Here is a 24,928-nt window from a genome sequence, read left to right on the forward strand (position 1 = left end):
TTTTCAATATTTATATAATATGCGAGAAAAAGTAAAACATGCTTTCGCAGCTACAGTGGTTTACAAAAATCAGCAATCCATTTATTTATACAGTACAAATAAATATTTCCTAACTTACTTAACATTAAATATCATCAAAAAAGACCTCTACTTAAAATTAACATTTTTATAAACTCCAACGTTAGTCGTCTTTGGTGTTTTCATTTCACCATGACAGTCATGGTATGGTTTTCACAAGAGCGTCATAAGATCGCAAGTAATATCTACCGAATTTTACTAGATTAAACCTTAAGAGTAGGTTTCGTTAGGTAGGCTCATACGAACGGGATTTTTAAAAGACTTAACTGGTACAAGCCACTTTCTTCCAAATAAATGTTGGTAACGTACAATAATAGGTCTGAAGAATTATTATTGTTGTGTAATATTTGTATTTTCAACATGTCATAACATACAAAATGTTTATTTATTTAACAGGCAGAAAGAACATGAAGTTTACTCCAAAACTCTGATTGTGATTTTTTAACTGTTCAAATATTTCGTATCCATCTCTATTTTTAGCAGATCCTCCAATAATTGAGTAGCTCCTAGTATCAAAAGCGACAATCTCCATTTTTTGACTAAATGTTTTTTCAAGCTTTCAGTTATTTCACACCTCTTGATTTGACTCATTAATATGTATCGACAATGACCTTAGGTATTAAAACAGCCAACATTTTGTCGTCCATTCATGAAATTCAACTGACAGATGGAGGATTTATATTTCAAAAAGATAATGCAGCCTGCCATAGAGGGAAATCCGTAACTTCTCGGTTGCAGGAAATGAATATTCCGGTTTTAAAATGGCCTTCAAGTAGCCCTGATCTATCACCTATCGAGACTCTTCGGCATCAGATGAAAAAATCACTTCCGAGCTCCACCAGTTCGCACAATTCCTGAATTTTACAGGAAATTTGTAATAATTTTCAACTAGATTACTGCCTATTATAAATTTATGCCGTTTTAACCCTTTAAGTGTAACTGGTAGCTATATTTACCACTGTCATTTTTCGAACCTAAAGTATTAATCTAAGCTTGCACCAATCTGAAAGTCAGTAAGCGGTAAAAATGGCTACCAGTGAGCATTTATGTAGGATATTTTACTAGTATTACCGTTATAGTAACAAAAACTGTTATAGAAGACAAAAACTTAAATATACTCATCTGAAAGTGACTTATAGCCAGAAGTAAATAATAATAAGGACCATCTGGATATTCCATTTTCCAAAAAGTCGGAATTCAAGCGGTGTAAAAAAAGTAATCCAAAATCATGTGTTTTTAAAAAGAAAAAACTGAGTTCTACGCCTTAAATGGTTAAAACTTAAGGACGACGCACACAGTAGTAACACTAACGAAATATTTGGTCCAACTAATTTGCGCCACCACTTTACTTTTTATTTTTGTTTATTTTATAATTATTCTAGTCGATAAAAGTATTGGATATTCAATATTCAATTAATTCATGCACGTCGTAGCACAGTGGCGCACCTAGAATTTTCATGTGGGGGGGGGGGGTTTTCGTTGGGCACAGAATTTTTTTATGCTACAATCCATTTTGAGTCCTAACAGTGTCGGAATAGTGCCCTGAGGAGTTTTAACTCACAAAACCCCCCTGGGTGCGCCACTGAGTAACAAAAAAAACAATTGCTGAAACCAGAAACTAATATACCTGCTTTAGGAACTGCTAAAAATAGAGATGGGCGCAACATTTTTGAACAGTTCCAAAATCACTGCAGAGGAAATAATGTTGAATGCATTAGACTCTCGTTCTGTAAAACCCGTCGTAATTCTTTACTTTCAAACATTCAGACTGTTGGACAGATCGCTTAAAGTCCCCTTCGTGTTAGCCTACCTACCTGTCGAGAATTATGTGATAAAAAAAGTATTTATATCGTTATAAAAATTTATTTATGTGTTGCAAAAATTAATATAAAGAGGTTAACAGTCAGTATATGTTATATTAGAGCTTCGTTTCGATATTTTTACATTGTGCCCAAATATTCGTGAAAAAGAGCACCGCCAATAAAGTGTGGAGTGTTCAAATGTTACGAATATGGCCTAAAGAGGTATACTCGTATATGCCGAAACGAGGCTTACTTTTTTCTGTATTTGTTGAACATTGCTTTATCTAGTTTGCACCATATTTACCTTATACCGTGTACCGTATACCATATACATAGTTATTTTTGAAGTTTTTACTCTTTAATCCTCAGGAACAGGTCCAACTTTGATGACACTTACTTTTTTATGTTTAGTTTTATATGATGAATGGAGACATTAATGATTTTGTGATATAAATAGTAATGACTTACTTTTTGTACACACTCATACATAAAAATATCGTTGTATATCTTCCAAATATAAGGTATACGGTACTACCTTTCGACAGCTTGCTGGCATTGTTACTAATCATGTACAAACTTAGCATTAGTTGGTATCACAGTAGAAAACTAGGCGAAATATTCACAACAAAAATATCGTTTTAATCGTATTCATGACTACTTTCTTTTTGACTCAGTAACAGGTCCTTTTCCTCTTCGTTGATCTCTTCGAAGGTTTGATGTAGAGACGGTTTCGTGTGCCTGGAGTTTACTTTCTTCAGTCCTTCGGTGGCGCCCGATTCGGTAAGTCTGTAAATAAAATTTTGATCTGTAGAGTTATGTAAATAGTACAGGAATTGGATGAGCAACTAAAGGTAGCCTTTCCGATATAATTGGTTACTTTAACATTAGCGAAAAGTGCGAAAGGGACAGAGCATACGAGTATCACAAGAACTGAAGGACATCTTTATTGTGGAATCGGATCGCATGACAAAAAGGTACAATTTTAAGAATTCATACTGGGTGTCTATTCCAGACAGGAATGTATGAGAAATAAAAAATACAATAACCAACAAGGTCAGATCTGGTAAACAGACGGATCCAAACCTGGAGAGGTTTCGGGGCAGTTATATACTCCAAAAATCCAAGATTTAGTGAAAGCTTTCCCTTGGGGAGGAATTGCACTGTTTTCAAAGAGAAATAATGAGAGAGCACTGTAAAAATACCAGATATATATATATATATATATATATATATATATATATATATATATATATATATATATATATATATATATATATATATATATATATATATATATTGTCAGATAATCAAGCGGCACTGGAGGCACCGGTATGTCAGGATGTGACGTCGAGACTGGAATGGGACTGCATCGGAGAACTGAATGAACTAGGAGACTGGAACAGGGTTGAGCTTGTTTGGGTAACAGAGCATCAAGACATCGAACGCAACGAAAAAGCAGATCTACTTACTAAGGGATTCAAACAAACCAGACGGAACAGCTATGACCTTGGGAGCATCAAAGGCTGCAGTCCCAAAGGCTCTAGAGGACTGGATCCGAGAAAGGCATGAGCGATATTGGAAGATCATCCCAAAACAAACAAACAAGAAAATCTTTATTGGTAGAACATGTACAAAAATAGCAGAGAAACTGCTGCATATGGACAGGAATAAACTGAGAACAGTAACAGTAATCTTAACCGGGCACGTAAAATAGGTATTTACAATGGAAACCTTAACTGACTCTGGCGATGAGGAACCAGAAACTATAAAACAGGTGATATGAGGCGCTGGACCTCAAAAGACACAGACTATACTGACAGCAAGAGGAGATTCTGGTATATTTAGGACACACCAAGCAAAAGTCCTCTACAAAACTTATACAGGGTACAAAAATTCTAGACTTGGTGTAGGAAACAACAAGTGATAACGGAGATCTTGGATCAGACGGGCCCAGGAAACAAAAAAAACTTTATATTTATTATATTACAATTAATATAATCAATTTACTTACACTTGATCCATCTCATCATCGTCGTCATAGTTCAACACGAAGTACGGATTCTGAGAAGCTGGTCGGAACTTGTACGCTGTGAGAACGAAGAACACATAGGTTGCCATTTCCTTAAACATTTCATGCAGCCAACCGTACTGGAACGGCACGGTTATTTTCAACAGATAGACGATTATTCTTGTAGAGTATATATAACAAACGATCATGACATAAAAATGGCGGAAGAGTTTTAGTTTTCTGAGATTCATCGCAGCTTTGCCGTCCGTCTGCGATGCTTCCTAAAACAATGTGTAAATGTAAAATCAAATATTTTCAGCAACATTTATATGATAGAAATAGTAGATATTTATCCGTCGGTCATTTATACATTACCGAGCATAAAATTAGGGTCACCCCGTTTTTTGAATTTATTTTAGAAATTATTATTCTGTTTAAACTATTTTCGGTTGTAACATAGTTTACTAATGGACTTCTTGAAAAAAAAAATTGTTGTCGTTGTTTCGACAAGCGTTTGAGATAAAAAGGGCCCCTTAACCTAATTCCTAAAAACCGTTATCAGCACAGTTTTTGTTTCTATGGTTTTAACGTCAATTGTAAATTGTTTGTGTATTGTTATCACTGTCAGTGTATTGCAATGAGCATAAATTCTGTTGTGGCGGCGTTAGAAGATGGCCACGGTCAGCGCGAAACTGCGAGAAACGTTGGTATAAGTCTCGAGTGTGCAACGGTACGAAGAGACCGGTCTGCTTACTCGAAGACCTGGTTCAGGTCGAGGCAGGATTACAACAGCTAGAGATGACCGCTTTGTCGTTTCTAGTGCTTTGAGAAACCGAACGGTCACGGCAGTTTCTCTTCGAAATCATCTGCGAGAAATGAGAAATGTAAACATAAGTGAATGGACAGTTAGGAGACGACTTCATGCTGCTGGTTTATCTTCTCGAACTAGAGTAACTGGACCGCCGCTTTCCCGTGAACACCGAATTGCCAGATTGAATTTTGCACAAGAACACTTGGCTTGGAGATGCAGGATTGGAGTCGTGTATTGTTTTCCGATGAATCGAGATTCTGTCTTACGGGCTCAGACAAACGTGTAAGAGTGTGGCGACGTTCAGGCGAGAGATGTGCTTAAGCATGTGTTGCCGAGCGTCTTCCATTTGGTAGAGGGTCAGTTATGGCATGGGGAGGCATATCGTTTGATGCTTACACGGAGTTAGTCTTTATCGAGAATGGGACATTGACAGCGCGTAGGTACCTGACACAGATTCTGGAAGACCATGTTTTACCGTTTATGGCTATTCTTGGAGACGACGCAACATTTATGCATGATAATGCACGGCCCCACACTGCTAGGATAGTTACTATAAGTATCTTGACGAGGTTCAAATCACACGATTTGTTTAGACACAGATATCAATCCCATAGAACATGTTTGGGATGAGATGAAGAGACGTTTACGGAGTCATGTGCCGGCCCCCAGAAATTCGAGAGAGCTACGCGACATATTGGTGCAAGGATGTGATCCAAAATATGATCCAAAGCATGCCTCGTCGTTTGCAAGCTGTTATCACTGCCAGAGGAGGGAATACTCGCTACTGAAGTTCTTAAAATTTCTTTTTTTCAATAAAAAGCACATCAAATTAAAATTGTCCCTTTTCAATATTTAGTATATCAAAGGAAAATTCTTCATTTCCATTATTTTTAATAAACTTTAAACGACAAAAGCGTTGTTTTCTTTAAGCAATCCGTTAGTAAACTATGTTACAACCGACAATAGTTAAAACAGAATAATAATTTCTAAAATAAATTCAAATTACGGGGTGACCCTAATTTTATGCTCGGTAGTGTATTTATAAGATATATGCATGAATTTGTTCTATTTCTTAAATTACTTTCATCGCCAAAACAGTAATCTTGAACCCGTAAATTCCATACTTAGTGATCGTCGTACCACTCAAAAGACAAAAAACAAATTCGCGTGATAAAACCTCAACTTAGGCACCCAACTTTACCATAGTGCAATGAGTTTTGCTCCGTAGTTTTACTTTTGTATTGTAATAATTTATTACGTCAATTTTAAATTTCTTATTTAAAATATCACAGGAGCTTTAAGAGATAGTGAAACATTAGTGATGATGAATATTTCGTACCAGTTGGTTTTGTACTTAAATTTAATCATACTAATTCTTCATTACAATTCACTATTTTTTTTGGTTGTAATTTTTTATAATGTACCACTGAATTTATAGTAATAATTTCACGACTCGGCAAACTAACTGTTCTAGTTTCCTCATCATAAATTTAGCTCATAAATTTAATTAGCCAGTGGTTCTACGCAGTTTTTAATATACATATTTTCAAGACATAACTATTGGAAATTGGAAATATAATGTATTTTTAGATCCTTGGAAATAGTTTGTATTGTTATTTCATAACCCTAAAATCTACAAATTCAACATCCAGATTATAATTATCTTTATATATAAAAATCTCGTGTCACTATGTTTGTCCAAGCTAATATCCAAAAACCACTGAACCCATTGCAATAAAATTTTGTTAAAGTGTATTTGCTAGTCCAACTTAGGAGATAGGATATTTTTTATCTTGATAAATGATCCTTATTTTTTTTTAATTGTAAATTCAAATAGTTTTATGCGACTTCACCTAGTTTTAGTTCATTTGATCCGTTTGTTAAACATCATTTTATGATATTTTATAACTACATATAATTACAATATAATAAATTAAAAAACATCATTTTAAGTTTTTATAACTTTTTTTATAATAAATCGAGAATCACTGAATCGGTTAGGCTTATTTTGGTTTTGAAATAATTATTTGAAGTTTTAAGAAGGCCTAATAGGGGAGAAAATATGATGAAATTATAAAGAGAATAGTAGAAACAAGGTTTTATTTTCCCATACATCAGTTACATTATACCCTTATACAAAATGTTTTATTAAGACTCTACCTCTACTACAGTGGTAGTTCATTTAAACATAAAGTGACGTTTAACAAACGTCATGTCTATTTACTTTTTTCGTTTCGCATAAACTCGAGAAAATATGATGAAATTGTAAAGAAGAGTTGTCGAATTGTAAAGAGTTCAGTTCTTATCTGGGATAAATGTACTATGACTAATAAAGATTCACTCGAAGCATTACATAGAAGTATGCAAAATTTAAACGGCAACAACAAACTATTGGGTGATGCTGTATTACTACTGTCTGGTGACTTCAAACAGACATTACCGGTTATTCCTCTCTTTACATATTCGGATGAGATTAATGCATGTTTAACACAATCGTTTTAATGGCGAAATGTCAAAACAGTACGATTGACCCTTAAGATAAAAGTAAAAGTGCAAAATGTTTCCAAACATTTGCTAAATATTGGAAACGGTAAAATAAAACTGCATCCAAATACACAATACATCAAACTTCTATAGAATTTCTGCACTTTTGTTGAGACCAAACATGAATTAATTGTAAGTATCTTTCCGGCTATACTAAATAATTACTTGAATCATAATTGGCTCATTGAGCGCGCAATTCTGTCGGCGAAAAATGTTAACGAAATTAACTTCCAGACTTAACAGTTTTTATCAGGTGATCTGCTATCTTTTAAATCAATCGACAGTATTGTTAATGAAGACGAAGCCGTAAATTATCCACAAGAATTTTTAGGTTCTCTGGATATACCAGGGATGCCATCACGAATTTCATGATAGTTACTTAACTCTGTTAAATAAATTGAATTAGTCATATAATAGCCAAGCCACAGCAAAGCGAGGTCGGGTCAGCTAATCATGCTATAAATCCTGTCCCTAACGACTTCACGAACGACTTCGACATTTTGCAGTTAGACAGTTCGCGACAGTACGGAACGATAGTTCCTAATTCGAAGATTCGTACGATCCAATTGGTTAAGTTAGCTTAGATTAGGTTAGGTTAAGTTAAGACTGACGTAACTTCAATGCCAATAGCTAAAACATCTGTACATAAATATGCTTTCTGAATATACGAATATAATAAGATGATGAAACATGTTTAAGCACAATAATAATGCGACAATAGACTGACAATAAATTTTAATGTTTTATATTTGAAAATCTGATTATAAATGAAAGTCTTACCTGCAAATGACGAATCGACCATACAACAGGGAATAAAATACAGCCACAACACAATAAATCCACCAAAATGACAAAATTTTTCCAAGCTACATATTCGCGAGCGCTTTCTTCGCTCTCTTCCAGTATAATATCAGCAACATTGGCTAAAACCTGTAGAGGTATGACCGCCATAAACAGCTTTTTATCTCTCGGTGTTAATACGTGTTTCACAAAAGTCCATCCTGTACCGACCAATACTAGAATGACGAATAACAGCGCACCTATAAAAAAAATTCTACATTAATATAAGGCAAAACAATTTATTAATTCAGCTGCATGACCTTAAATAAAATCTATGAATCAATATTCAGTCGATATCTCTTAGTAATTTGTAATTTCTTAGTTGGTATTAAACAGCGGCTCCAAGCGGCAGTTTTGGCAGACATGCTTATCCGACTAGCAATTAGCGGCCACTCTTGTTTTGACTTCGGGGAAGAGAAGTTGGATTAATAAAAAAAGTAGGCGGCTCAAGAAGTGCGATTTTTTTTTTTTTTTTGGGGAAGAAGAGGAAGTTGGAGAAAAGTTTTAGTTTGTTTTATTATGTGTACCGTTTGATTTATAGCCACTCTGAGCCGGTAAGTGAATCCAATTATCAATAAAAAGTATAAAAACCATCAGCCATTTTGATTTCTAAAATATTGTCATTTTTTTAAGAAATATTATAGATTCAAATATAGTAATAATATAAAATCATACGTCAATTTTCTATTTTACTTCCCGGCCTTAAAACATATAATTATCTATCTTTAAAACTATCTACTATCTATTAAGGCTATCTATAAAAATATTCTGTCTCATACCGTTCTTTTATATTCTAAAATCTAAAAAGTATCCAGAGCATACTTTTCGTTAATATTATCTATTTAATCAATCCATTTTACATAAAATATTGTCAAACCATTCGAAGGTCACATTATTTACTAAACCATTAAGGCTTTTTGCTTTCATACAAGCTTCCTCAGTAACTTTATGTACTACCATTCAAGGTTAATAAACCTTGTGTTTTTCCCTACTTTTTATCAAGAGTAAGAAGGAACTCTTAACACAAATGTTCTTGTTAGCCTACTGAAGAAGTTAAAATCAGGAGTCAAGGATTCTTTATTTTTGTTTTTTTTTTGTTTATTTGAAGAAAAAAATAATTAAGTTATTCCCTATTGGATTTACACCTTTACCCTTCACCCTTAGCTGTTCCTTAGCAGAGGTCCGGATCTCTATAAGACTATTCCCGGACAACTTCAGAGAACCAGCCGGAAACACTTCCCTCATTTTTTTTAAATAATACTAAATAACATTTAAGGACTAATTGTCAACTACAGGTTGAGGTTTTAAATCCTCCCTATTAACTCTATTGTACGGTTGTATGTGTACACATTTAATCAGAGAATTCGGTATTGGTATTTTATTATTATATATTTAAACCTTAGGCATCTATCCCGTCAGGCTAGTGTCCTTATTACTTTATTAGGACATTTAGATGAAAGCCAAAGTACAGAGTTATATCTCTAGTAGGCAAGTAAATTACCTTTTTAGGTAGAATCATTAAATTTTGTCTTATATTTTATTATTTGTAAATTCAGATAGTCAAGGATCAATTGTGTATAAACAGGGAATTTTTTTTAGTATATAAGTAACTAGGTTAACTATACATAAATAGTGGTGAGTAGCATAAAGGATTACGCTGTATATATTTGATTAGGTATTAAATAGGTTATTAAGACTAAATATTTACGTGAACACAATTCCAGTAACAATATAAAAATACTTGGTTTAAAACAAGATATTGAAAACTGATATTGATATATTTTTGTAAAAAAGAAAATTTTGACCAGGAAATTAATTATATTTCTGAAATGCAAAAGTATGGTTTGTTGTCCGATAATACATCATTCAGCAATAGGCTTAAATATAATGCAAACAGTTTGATAAAAAAACGCCACCAATAATACCGCCGAAGGCTTCAATTCTGTTATTGCAAAATTTGTTGGAGGTAGTAAAAATGTATAATTCACACCAAGAGAGGTGGCTATCAGTTAAGGTGTTTGGCGGCAGCAGTGTCATAATTCACGTCGAAATTATTTAAATAATATATTAAAAAATATAAGCAAAAGTAAAAGTCGTTATTGCCACAACTTATTTGTTCAAAAAAAAATGTAAGAAATTGGTACAAGAAACAAAGACTCAAAAAAAATATATTAAAAAAAAACAAGTAATAATAAACCTGATAAAGACTATGGCCTAAAGCAGAAGAGTTAGTTCAGTTGTCGGATGAAGACTTCGAAGCAAAAAAACGGGAATTGCCCAAAGCAGAAGAGTTAGTTCAGTTGTCGGATGAAGACTTCGAAGCAAAAAAAACAGGGATTTAAAAAAAATACAAAAAAATATATCTCAGAAAAAACAGAGATTTTATTAATACAAAAGCACAAAATAACAGTGCTGCTTGGTATATATATAGCACGTCAACAACGGTTAACGTCCAGCAATTTCGGTAAAGTTTTTAAAATACGAGTAAAACAGACAGAACTAAAACTGTGGAAGCAATATTGAATCCAACGTTTTGTAGAAATAGATTCACAGAATAGGGAATTGCGAACGAACCGAAAGCAAAAAAAAATGTTAGAAGTAATGTTGTCATACATGATGAATATCCCTTTCTTGCAGCTAGTCTTGATAGTTTAATAGGTGACTCAGGCCTGTCGAAATTAAATGTTTATATAAACCAAGAGATCTTACGCCTAAAGAATCTCTTGAACAAAAAAAAATTAAATTAAATTAAAAAAAAATTTGCCAACTAATTGACGGTCAATTGCATTTAAAAAGAACTGAGTCCTATTACTATCAAGTGCAAGGACAGTTATTTATACCGAATAGAGAATTCTGTTACTTTGTAGATGAACCCCAGAAAATATTTAAAGTTGCAAGATTTTTATTATAATTTTTATTTGAAACACCTAAAGAAACATTACACATAATTCTATATTTATATAATTTTATCGACTTTAACCCCAAAGAAACATTTCAATTCTTCATATATTGTTGGAATATAACGATCCCCATATTGCTGTGTTGCGTAACGATTGGTTTCAAAAACTATTTTCTCAAACAAATTCGTCGGGAACAAGCACAAGAACATTTCTGGCGATGTACCAACATCATCGGAAACATTTGGACCACTGTGTTGTGTAAAATTTTGAATTTTAGACGGATCATGTAATGTTACTTTTTAAGTAACAAAAAAAACAAAAGAAAATATAAGACATAAACAAAGGAATTCTATTAGAGGAACACTATTTTGTTAAATTTGTTTTATTTAAAAATTTACAATCTTAATATTTTTGTCGAAAATATACCTATGCATGTTTCTACTATAATTTACAATAAATGTACATTTTATGAAAGTTGTGTCTGTCTTCGATATTTAGTTATTTACAGGGTGATTTGTTACCTCTATGTACCATTGTTACGTTGTAAGAATTGTTATGAATAGATAATATTACTCTGGTCTGTTATTCTAATTACCCATAACATCACTAAAGAGAAGACTTAAGTTTATGGTTTTATTGTGTAGCCCCAAACCTGTCACTTCAGAGGGTGTCCCGGTTGTATAATCAGTTCAAGTAAAAAATAAAAGCATTTTTGACCTGGGTTTGAGAGAGATATAGAAAGAAATTTTTGAAATAGAGATAGCCCACTCAAATTCACCGTTAGGATTTTCGAGGATGGGCTTAAGCGCAATCCGAAGAAGTTTCAGCGTCGTTTCGTGATCGTCGACGAAAAATGTTTCCACTGATACTACGACAGCTCATGTTCTTGATATTAAATCCTCTGAAAGTGCACTTCAGAGGAAAGTTTGGTTATTGGAAAAACGTTGGGTACTGTATTAAATAAAAAGCTACATAATTTTTAATATAAAAATATTAGTTCTTTACTGCGAGATGCCGGTTTTAACGCCTTGTCTTCTTCTCGAATTTAGTATCATTAAACGTCTACTAATATGTATACATACCTTTCAATAAATGTGCAATATAAAACAATATCGCCCATGTAGCCAGATGTACACCAAGTCTTTCGATGTAGTGATAATTAACTCCATGGAAAGCCAAGGTAATAGCCTTCAGAAATACGAGTACGGCCATCATGTAATGGATTTTATACACCGGATGTTTTGACTGCTTCAATAAGAACACCCAAAACATTCCTGAGAGCAGGAACAGAATGGACATCATGCAGTAGAGCGCGGGTAATGGCATGTCTCCCGCTGAAAGATAACTGCTCGGATTGTACTCCACGATTTTTATATTGAAGTCCACATGAGTCTCTACATTTTCGTTCAGGGGACAGTTGTGGAATATCAAGGTGTACAGTCCTTCTTCTTCTAAAGTTTGAACATTCATCACGAACTAAAACCAAAATAGACAAACACATATTTTTAATCATTATTTTTGTTTGCATTGCTTTGGCTTACAAAAACGATAACAAAGTACTGTACTACAATATAACTACGCATTAATATACATAAGTGACATAAATGTAGTCATCTTCTGCAAATTGATCATAGCATTGTAGATGCTGGTCATGGAAACAACATACTAAATGTAACAAGTCTCAGACGAACAGATGGAGACACAGATCAAAGTCAGAGCTAAAACCAAATCCATGAGTTGTCCTTTCAGACAACACAGACAAAAATCGGATAGATTGAAGCAATCATCAGTTTGGTCTCATCAGCCTATTTTACATAACAAATTTAATATAAAATGAGGGGAAATTTAAAAACAGTGCTAAAAATAGCTTGACTTTTGATAGGTAGGTACTTTTATGTTAATATCAACGTGACATAAAAGGAAATATGAAATATGTTATGAAAATGTCATAAAAAATACTTCTGGCAGTATATTGAACACAAAAATTGACCTCAGCTTTGTAGCGATAAATAACAGTTTCTATATCAGGGTTTTAGCAAAGAATATAGACGCATTTAGAAGGAACTTTCACTGTCATTTTCAGTTATATAGCGTCGGCAAAGGTTATACACATGAATCAGAGGTTGATTAAGTTTTTAGTTCCTTATTTGTACCACTAGGAGCGGTCATGTCAGCGCTATTACTACTTCTAAAATATGAAAGAGTGGGGCGACAAATGCAACTTTAGATATTTTTATACATAGATGCCGCGTGATCGTAGAATAGCATTAAATTTTTGCGTTTTATAAAATTTCTTGAAGAAGATAAAATATTATTTTAACTTTTAATAAATGAATCTTTTTAGACAAAATATGATACAAATTTTTAATTTAAATATGTACAAATCTACAAATAATATGATTAAAACTCTCTTACACATACACCAAAGAAGTATTTTTTAAAATTTAAAAATTCGAAATTGTTAAGTATAATTTCGGATTTTTAATTTAAAAAAATTAATAAGTAAGTCTTAAATAACGCCTCTCTAGAGCTCAGCACAGGAAGATGAGAAAAATGGCAAAAATGGTTGCTGGGACATAGGCCATAGCAAATCCCAAGAAAACCAAATCAGCAACACCCGAGGATAAAAAGAGACTTCGGGAAAATACCGACACCTCCCTCGTAACAGAGTTACTAAGAAACCAAGGGGCTCTAACGAGCAGACTAGGTCATAAAGCACCGTGACAAAAGTAGTCAGAATCGTGGTAACACACATACACCATCCTGATACTCAACTAGATCGGACTCAAGCAAATTTGATCATTAACAAACTGGAGCAAGCACTTGATGAGGCCCCTATCGGAAGTCAAAATGAACTTCTGCAGTTCCATAAAACATCATTTAGCGAAGGGACCCTGTGGGAGAACTGTGTTAACAAGTATATAAAAAAATGGACGACTGAAGTGGTGAAGACTATTGAGGGCCTGAGCTTGATGAAGAAACCATCAGGACCCGTCTAAAGAGGCAAAATCAAGACCTTAATACAGAAGACTGGTTGTGATCTCTGTTCCACAGACTGAACGATAGTAAAAATAAAGGTCATAGAGGGAGGAGTTATGGAGGAGATAGTTCTCAGATCTTACTTTTAAAACGTTTATAATTTCTCATATATTTTTATTTTACTTTTTTTGTTTTCCAATACATTTCAAAAATTTCAAAATTTAGTAAAAAGTTTCATTGAATACTTTTTTGAACAGGACAAATGTTCAATGAAATAATTTCGAAAATAGTCTAAAAATTTAATGAAAAGTTCTAAGAAAATGAAATTTTTAGTTGAATATATTTTGAAATTTTTTTAAAATGTTTCGTAAATTTTTGGGCAGGAAAACAGTATAATAAAACGTTGTGACGGTTTTTCGTAGTGTTGGAACAAACATATTTTTAATTCAAAGTTATAAAATTTGATTTAGATGTAATAAAAAAAATAAACACTTTGAATATTGTAAATTTCATACTTTTTTAAGTTTTAAAATTAAAAATTTAACAATTTAATATATTAAAAATAAAGATTTTATTGTGAAAAAAAAAACAAAAAAAAGACAGTTTGCAAATCAATGGCTTTGAAATTTGATTAAGCTTGGATGCATAAGTTAAATATAGCTCCGTTCGTACTCCTTTCCCACTTCCCCCTAAATAAATGGTGATGGTTTTAAACCTAACCTCAACATGATGGTTTTAAACCTAACCTAAACATGATGGTTTTAAGCAGACGGCCACGATTTGAGTTTCTGCAGTCGTCGGATTGTTTTGAAGTATAATAACCGTAACCAAATCACCCATTTGAACTGTCCTTCTATATGCGTCTATATTCTTTGGTTTTAGTTAGATTATATTATGTTAAGTTAGGTGAGGTTTAGTTATACCTAATAATCCTTTAAAATTACCAACTTTTAATTAAAGTACATAAAGAGTCTTATTAATTTATAATCATACCTTATATATTACTTATACTTACTGATGTATTGTAATAAACATGTCCATTACGTTCTACAACACTTAGGTCTAAACTAAGATCTGAACAATCAGGCTTTTCATTGAACTTGTCATTGTCATTTCTCTGTGTGGAAATGTGTACATGTTTTTGTTTGCCTTTACACTTTATCGCTAGCCTGAAAAAAAGAAATGTGTTTTTAACTATGTTTCATTTTATTTTTGGGTTATTTACATAGACCTATGTTGACTGTCCGTTTTTACATTTTTTGAATAATGGTTTTCTATCAACTTTTTCTTAATGTACATTTATTTTTAATATATTAAGGGGGTATGTTCACGCCGCAGTTAAAATGAGTGGCATTCAAATAAACTAACGTTTAACAATTCTTTGAGTAGATGGCAGCACGTGCATCATATTCTAATTTTTTAATTTTCCCGAAATTTACTTCTCTGAACAGCGACATAGTTGCCAGTGAGGGCAAGTACTGGGAGTTATAATATAATACGATCGGTACAGTTCGCTCTCAATCGGCAGTCTGCGGCAGTCTTGTTCAATGTAAGTTAATATGAGCTATTAGTAGAAGTTTCAGAAATTTTTATTTTCGGATTGGATCATTCCATATATTTTTTTAATTTTGAATCGTGTTTTGTTATTTATTTACCTTTGAGGTTGCTGTTTTGATTTTGAGTGTTGTTTTTTTAGTTTTATAAACATTTTATAACTGTTATAGTTTTTTTTATAACTGTTTTTTACCGAAAATGGTCCATAGAAACAAAAAATGTCAGAATAAAAATCATTAAATTTCTGATATGCTTTGTTTTTTTTAACATTTCTAAGTATTGAAACTAGATGTAAACACTAAAAAGTGTATTTATTGATACGTGTGGAACGTCCCGCAGCTACTTTCCATAAACCTCATAATTTATTAACCCAGCAGCGGTCGCTAAGGGCCGATAAGTTCCTTGCTTAGGTAATTTTACATTTTTCTTGGCAACAAGGTTATTGAATTTATATTTATTTTCAGTCGGTAAACCAAAACCTTCCGTTGCTAAATCAATTTCTTCTTTATTTTGAAATTCACTCTGTAAAAAGCTCATTAGCCCACTCAATCTTGTTTCTAAAGATGTAACTTCTGCAGTTTCTCCACAACAAACAAGATGTTATAGTCGAATGGTATGTTTTGTCAAACTTGACTCAATAAGAGGATACAATATCGCCGAAAACTTGTCAGCAGGTTTTGTCTAAGGTCTCAAGTGAACGAAGTTGACTCTCAATCATATCATAAAGAGCAGAAATCTTACAAGGACTACTAGAAACTCGACTGAAAATTATCTTTAAGAGCTCTCTAATGTAAACTTCAATCTGGAGATCCTCTCTGCCAAACCTAGGTTACAAACTCTTAATAATTTTTCAACTCGATTGGAGGTAATTTAAATTTGCGCTTACCTTTTACAATTCATGACTCAAAGTACCTTGCACTGTATTTATCCGTTGCCTCCATCTCACTGATTATCTCTTCTTCGGAAACTTCTTCGAATATACTTTTAAGTACCGCACTTTCCACTTCACAAAGCTCATTGTACTTTACTTGTAAGGCTTACAACTTACAAGTAAAGCTATTGTAACAAACTGTCCAAAACATTGACAATTTTCGTAAATGCTCTATACGAAGTACCGTTCTGCTTTTTCTATCTGATTTCATTTTCCGAGGTTAACTTTGGCCGACCCTTACGGCAAAAACAAAATTATTTGCCAGAAAAAAAGTTTGCACTAAAATAAGCGAAAACAACTAACTTCCCGTATATAAGTCCTGTCACGTCCCGCAGTTATTTTTCACGAAAGATGCGGGGTTCGAAATAATACAAAATTAAATTTTAAACAAAAAACTTGCTTTTGTATTAAATTACACAAGTGTGGTTTTATTACAGCTTGCTCTTGTGGTAAAAAATCGACTAACTATATGTATGCAATTCTAATACATATTATCAACAGTTATTGATATGATACATGATACTCAATACATTCTCAGACGAAAAAGGTCGTAAAATTTAATTATCTTACACCAGCACTTAGCCGGATGTGCTGACTGGGAATTTTTTTAGTAAACATATTAATTACTTGATATTTTTTATACTACTACATACACACAAAACGTTCATTCATTTGGAAATATTTATGACAATTCTGAATTCTTTATCTGCCCAAAAATATTTATTCCAAACTGATAAAGAAATTTGGAATTGTTTGAAAAGCAGGTAAATAATAATCAAAAAAGGAATTATGGTAATTAGACCATTTATTTATAAGAACAGTATTTTTAAGAAATCTAAAATATCTTAGTCAGTTGAAAAACAGCGTCACTACAATAAAAACTTTTTTCATATCAAATGTTAACAGTGGAAGTTTTTTCCTCAGAAAATTTCAGATTTTCATCTGATTTCTAATTATGACTCAAGTTCTTGATAATTGAAAGTCAAACGAAGCCAAAATATTAACTGGGAGGGGCCGCTTTGCTAAACAAAACCACGTGATTCGTATTACCATGGTTACTGCATAACAAATAGACAATTGGCATAACCACAAAACTATGTTTCAATGTTTTGCAGATTTTTCTTAAATTCGGCAAACACGCATTTGTCGCTATGTAATACATCACTGCTGCCTTCTACTAAATGACACGTGAACTAATTTTCCCATCTATTAAGTGATAGCCGAACTAATTTCTCACTATCAAAATGCCAACTTATAATGGTAACATCAACAAAATCCCTAGTTTGCAGCTTTTAATTGTAATTTTATCTTTAGGTACAGTTAATTTAAAAATTAGGGCAGTATGGATAACGAACATTTGCTTAAAATAAAGGTTTTTGGATAGTTAATCATTTAACGTAGTTATTTTGTACCTAAGTTCAAAAATTATTACACAATACCAATTTTTAGGCACGTTACCACGTAAGTTATGACATCGATTTATTTAAGTACAGTTATAAAAAAATTACTGCTTTCTTTGGAAATTTTAACTAGATATCATTAAAATAGAAGGTGTACAGTTTACGTACATAATCATAAGTTGAAGATTTGTTTTGAAATAGTGACGATAACTGTACCTAAAAAGTATATAAATTTTAACATTGTGACATACCACCTTAATAATAAAAATAATGCAATTTAATGCAACACCAGAGGTGAAGGCAAACGAAGAAATAAATATTGAGGAGGAAAAGGTAAAGGAGGACAGCCCTTGCTGTCATAGGCCTCCTCTTCCTTCTTCCACGTCTCTTTATTGTAGGCAGTTTGTATCCACTTCGGGCCTGCGTGTTTCTTCAAGTCATCTGACCATCTCATTTGTGACCTTCCTCTTTTTCGTTTGTAGCTATATGGTCTCCAGTGTATAATCATCTTATTCCATCTGTCGTCTTTCTGCCTTATGGTATGTCTAGCGAACTTCCACTTAAGTTTTGCTATCTGCGTTAATACCTCGGTCACTTTTGTTTTGTTGCCGATCCAAGTATTTCTTTTCTTGTCTGATAGCCTGATGTTCAGCATTTGCCTTTCCATTTCTCTTTGGGTCTTTGCTATTTTTTTCCATGTTTTCCTTTGTAAACGTCCAAGTTTGAGAACCGTAAATGAGAACAGGAAGTATACATTGGTTGAAGACTCCTGTTTTTAAATATTGGGGGTATTTTCTATTTTTTAGTATATAGGAAAGTTTTCCAAAGGATACCCAAGCCAACTGTATCCTTCTCTTTATTTCTCCGGTCTGATTTTCTTTATTTAATTTAACTAGTTGTCCCAAATATACACATTCTTTTACTTGTTCTATAGTTGTTTGTACAATTGTAATAATTAATTCTTCTGGTTGGTTGGTCATAATTTTTGTTTTATTAGAATTCACCCATCATATTTTGTAATTCTTCCCTTTTATCTGTTATTAATACAATGTCGTCTGCATGTCTCAAGTGATTCAAGTATTGGCCATTTATGTTAATACCCCGTTTTTCCCATTGTAATTTCCTCAAACGTCTTCCAAAGCTTGATTGAATAGTTTGGGTGATATAGTGTCACCCTGTCTGACTCCTCGCTGTATCTTAATGGGATCCGTTTGTTCAAAATTTTTTTTTTATTTCAAAATAGTTGAAAGGAAGCATTAAGTAAATTAAAAAACAGAAAATCATCAAAGGAGGACATAATACCGAACGAACTCCTAAAGTATGGAGGACCAGATCTGAGAATCAGTTCTGATAGAACAAAACCGAATTCCTTAAGAATGTAGATCAAGCATCGTAATATATCTCTTCAAAAAGGGAGACAAATCGGACTCGGAAAATTACAGAGGAATTAATGATTAAACACAACACTAAAATTGACAACCAGTGATAAAAATAAACTAAAAAAATTAAAACACTAACAGAAGAACAACAAGGTTTTAGGTCGGGAAGATCATGCATCTAAGCTATATTTATAATGAGGCATGTGCAAGAGAAATCATTAGAATACAAAAAACCGGCAGATATATGTTTCGTGGACCTTAAGAAGGCATTTGACCGGATCAAATTAAAGGACGTTATCCACTTATTGTACGCAAGAGAGATATCTTTAGGAATAATCAAAACTATTGGAAATATCTACCAAAACACCAAAATAAAAGTGGAAGAAGCACTAACTGACCCTAATGAAGCTGGCTATGTCATAAGACATCTAATGTTCAACCTGATTTTGGATGAAATAATAAAAAAAGTAAGAACTAAAAAGGCATCAAATTATCCAGCTACGGAAAGCTCGAAACATATGTGGAAGATCAAGTGAATCAAGCAAACATAGCCGCAGGTTGCCTGAATGGAACAATATGGAGTAATAAAAATATCGAGAAAGAAATGAAAAGCAGAATTTACAAAACAGTGATCAGACCAATAATGACATAAGCGGCAGAAACACGACTTGACACAGAGAGGACAAAAAGGATGTTAGAAACAGCAGAGATGAAAACACTTGGAAAAATTTATGGTAAAAAACTATGGGACAGAGCTAGAAGTACAGATATACGACATAGATTCAAGGTGGAGAACATCAAGGACTGGGTAAGAAATAAAAGAGTAGAATGGAACATCATATAAGCCGGATGACAATAAATAGAGTAGTAAAGACGGTAAGAGACGGTTTCCCAATAGGAAGACCACGAAAACGATGGAAAGATACTTACTGGAGGCACATTGGAAAACAGAAAGAGTCATGTTTACATAAAAGAAGAAGAAGAATATTTGTACCTGTGTTTCCTTACCAAACATCATATTTAAAGGTAAATGGCATTCTCTTTTAACGCATTTTCCTTTCTTCAACATACTTTGTTTATTGAAAGTTTAAAATCCACAGCAAATAATAAGTAAATATAAATTTTATTCTCATTTTAAATAAAATAGTTATATATAACTATTTTAAGACTTGGCAACAATGTTCTGAATTTGTAAAAGATGTCCATCTGTGTTTCTTTTTCTATCATCAGCGCACCTCATGGCTCTTTACTATTTTGAGCTAGTGTATATGTTACAATTCCTAAATTTGCTCCATGCATACACAAAAAGATTATAGAGCAAAAAAAATAAAATATAAAAATAAACTTACTGATTCGTTTTCAAATCTAAAATAAACAGAATAATTTCTTCAGTTTGTGGTTTTCCCAAGTCCTTCTTCAAAATGCATGTGTCATCATGCCCATCGAGATAGGGATTGACTCCATCATTGATTGTTTTATCCAAACTGAAACCAAACTGTCTATCCATTAGTATGTTATTAGAAAAATTAATAAAAATAATTAATGCAGCAAATATTGGAATACTATCTAAATTAAACTAATAATATTTCCTAGGTTATGATACATTCTATTGTAGGATACACCTAAAAAAAAGTAGGTATATCTATTGAAAAAATGATAGAATTGGCATTTTCTAACCAAATATGCGATGTCTTAAAAGTAAAATCGTTCTGGTTTTAGGAAAAAACTGTGTAAAAAGAACTAGCGTTGAGTAGTTTCAGAAGATAAATTGACCATAATAAATATATAGTTGTTTTTTTTGTAATTTAAAACGTGCATTTGAAACTGTAGACAGAAATATTCTGTTGGCAAAATTAAGAGATTATGGTATTATCTTAGTGCATTGAACTGGGTAACAAACTATTAGGTTAATAGAAGAAAAAAGTGAAAATAAATGATATTATTTCTTCTATAATTGGTATTAACATGAGTGTTCCTCAGGTTAGTGTCTTAGGGCTACTTCCATGTTTAAATGATACAGACTTTCTCATTAACTTCTTCCTGAAGTTCTGTCTTCTATTGAAGGTTCGATATTAACATGGCAATTTTCACTTTATTACACTGTCTAGCTACAGAAACCTGGACAAAGAAGTGAGGGATCAAGTCCAAAAAGCAAATAGACTGCCAGGATGCTTTAATAACACTATATGGCGAAACAGACACATTAACCTGAGATGAAGTCAAGAATTTATAAAGCCAGTGTAAGACCAATAAAGACATATGCCTCAGAAACAAGACCCGAGACAGCCAAAACGCAAAGGCTACTGGAAACGGCAGAGATGAGAGTACTGAGAATAACTACAGAAAACAATGTAGACAAGAGCCATGGTATTTAAATCAAAATTGAACCATACTTCTCAATTATTACAGAAACTCAAAAATAGAGGTATGAGAATAATTCTAAGGGTTGCCAAAGAGAATTTACATAAAAACCAGACACCCAAGTATATAAAGTATGACAGAAGCCAGTAGTATTTATATTTGATATCCTGTTCTCTGATAGTGTGGAGTATGGAGAAGACAATACAACTTGAACGAAATAGAATATACCAGGAACCAGATATTGTAAAATACATTAACCCATTAGCGCCGTGCGTTGCTTTAAAGCAACGGCAGACATGCCTGTATTTGTGAGGAGCTTGAAGTCATAAGATAGTCATAAAAGAGGTGTGATCTTGCAAATTCCATCAACCATAATCGCCCACAGTCAGTTATGCGTATCTATTTGCGGTGTTAAGAACTGTTTGTTAGTTTGGTGCATTTGAAGTTGAGTATAATATTAGAACTTGAAAATAATGGACATTCGATTTGAGTAAGTACCATAATTTCGATATAAATAAAACTTATTATTTATATTATGTTAAATTTGTGTTTATTATACTAAAAAAACATATTTTAAATAATTTATATGAATTGATCAATAACTACTTGTCAGTGCCTGTTGTAACCCAGCCGTTGCCTTAAAACAACGCTAGGCGCTTGTACTACCTATATTTTAAATTTTATCATTTTTGTTCTAGACGAGGTTTTTCGCTTGCTCAAGCCCTTGATATAATTTACTATTTTTTTTTGGCTGGTAGATAACCTTTCATCCCGTCAATTACGTGCCGGAGCAGAAATACGACTACCAAACAATAGACTTCTTGAGCCTCGAAATCAACCTCAATGGCTGAAGGGAGCAGAGTTTGTCAAATAACGTGCATTGGTATTTCCAAAATCCGACTATTCTAGATATGAACAAATGTCTCCAACAAAAATATTTGAACAGTTTGTAAATGATGCATTTATCATTTACAACATTTATCATTTATAACATTTAGTGGACGAAAGTCGTCGCTATGCATTATTTTTAAATTGTCCTGTATGCCGTATTGCTTTAAAGCAACACTTAATATCTCAGAAATGAAATATCTCAGAAAAAATATTTTATGAAGTTTTTTATTATTTAAACACAGTTCATTAATAATATTGCAAAAAATAATACAAAATCAATAATTTATTAATCTCGGCGCTAATGGGTTAATATAGGATGTCTGAGGAGAGTAGGGCATGTAATTTAGTTAAAACAAAATTATCCAGCTAGAAAAATGCTCCTCGATAGACCCATTGGTCAGTCAGCAATACATGCTTGGAGGAGGAAGGCAATGGATAGGAACTACTGGAGAGAAATTCTTCAGGAGGCTAGGGCCCACACAGATATGTCAAACTAAGCATAGGAATTAGTCTATGAAAGAGTATATAACCAATATGTTAAAAAACTTTTAACATCAAACAAAACAAACAAAAAAAAACAGTTAACATCAAAAGTTTACAAAGGGGCTAATACATGAAAACAGAAATAGATGACTTATGTGTACTTTTATTGAACACCAAATTTTTTCTGATGTTCCAAACTTCACTAGACATATCATGAATTTTCGATGTCATTTTGAATGTTCTCGATCTACTTTCGTAACAATAAGTATACAGAAAGAAAGCAGAAATAGAGAGAATACTTACCAAATTTGAAGTGTTTAAAAAAGATGCAGTGAAGTTGGTGAGTTCCATTTCCAAGTATCCACCACTATAAAATCCAAAATTGCTCAAAGGAATGTTTTTTCTGGCATCATTCTGAAATATACAAAGCAATAATTTGCATTTATTCTGTACAACTTACCCAAAAAGTAACAATTGACATTTATTGTATTAGATACATCTATATAAATTAGTCTTTCAGTCAAAAGTATAGGTGGAGTTGCTTTCACCTATTATTTGTACTATTTATATTCATACATAAGTTCGTAATCAATTATATTGAGGATATCTGCCTTTGGTATCTAATTACAACTAAAGTTTGATCAAATGTACCTGCTTTAAGCAATTTGATGAACAGGGTACAAAAATATGTTACAACTAATAGAGAATAAAGTTGGCATAATTTTCCTCTAATGAAGTAATACAGCAGCAACTTGAAACCTAACAAAGTCATGACTATCAATCCTGAAGAATGTGATAGTGAAAGTGTGTATATTCATATTTGAGACTGTAATATCAAGGAGGTCAAAACTGCATGGAGACATCACTGATATATGCTTATATGTATGCAAATATGTGGTTTTATTAAATTCATTATTTAAATTAGGTTGATTCAACAACTGTTTTATTTGTAATATTTCCTTTCTCCTAGCTAATTAAATTGTTAACAGATGTGTCTGTATTATTGTAAATTATTTTGTCATTGTTGTATTAATTAATTGTAAATTGTGTATCGAAACCTTCAGAAAGAAAGTTACTGTTTATTTGCATTTTATTAAGTTTAATCTCTTATTTAAACTGTTGATTTAAATTCAGCTAAATTCTAAATTATTTACAATGACTATCAAAGGTGAAACTGAAGTACGCATCTCTTGTGTACTCGTTTGTTTATTACAGTAATCCTACTCAAAACAAAGATAAAAATATCAGGTAAATTTAACTCACTGCCTATAAATGTATAAAGCAAAATTATTTTTACTTACGGAAATTTGGAAATTATGTATACGTGCCCAACTACTACTAAAGCAGAGGATAAAAGTAAATATAATAGTCTTCATGGTGAAACTTTTAATAGTTGAAAACAAGTCTAATTTATTAAAACATTCTCAAATCTAAAATCATATGTTCCAGGTTAATCACTGATGACAATTATTTGACATTTGACATTTTAGATAGTTTATTAACACAATATGACCAACCAATCAAAGGACTTTAGACGTGGTTTCGTCACATATCGATCCAATCAGCGCGTTCTATTAACATCCCACAAATGACGCAATTGAGGAGCGGCAAATTGAAAACCGTGAAATTTTACATAGACAGAGCTTGTTTATTAACGGAATAAATTTATAAACTTTATGGAGGATAACCTAATTTTGTGCACATAGTTCTTTTTATTTTCTTTTTAGAATTTGCTTTTCAGATATTTACAAGAAGTATTATTTACTTCAAGAATATTATGGATCAAGACCCATATTACACTTTTCTTTCCTCCAATTTTTCCTGGCTTAAGTAATGAGTTATAAGAAATGCTTCTCTTTGCGCTTTTATCACGCGTCTTAGTACTTCAGTTTTCGTCCTTACTCAATATTTTTTCCAATTTAGTATTGATATTTATTACAAAATATTCGTAATACAACCCTGTATAA

At 32.5% G+C, this 24,928-nt stretch overlaps 1 protein-coding gene across 1 annotated transcript; it reads right to left on the reverse strand.

Annotated features, from left to right (window-relative positions):
* LOC140447432 (protein GPR107) lies at positions 1–24,447 on the reverse strand. Its single transcript, XM_072540079.1, has 8 exons — positions 24,263–24,447; positions 23,265–23,375; positions 20,576–20,721; positions 14,978–15,131; positions 12,066–12,459; positions 8,024–8,283; positions 3,892–4,169; positions 1–2,666 (listed from the first exon to the last, which is right to left on the reverse strand). The coding sequence occupies exons 1-8, from the start codon at positions 24,335–24,337 to the stop codon at positions 2,519–2,521; spliced, it is 1,566 nt and encodes a 521-aa protein (XP_072396180.1). The 5' UTR covers positions 24,338–24,447; the 3' UTR covers positions 1–2,518.
* Between the last annotated feature and the right edge of the window lie 481 nt (positions 24,448–24,928).

The sequence above is a fragment of the Diabrotica undecimpunctata genome, chromosome 8 (assembly GCF_040954645.1).
Source record: "Diabrotica undecimpunctata isolate CICGRU chromosome 8, icDiaUnde3, whole genome shotgun sequence".
NCBI classification, from domain to species: Eukaryota; Metazoa; Arthropoda; class Insecta; order Coleoptera; family Chrysomelidae; genus Diabrotica; species Diabrotica undecimpunctata.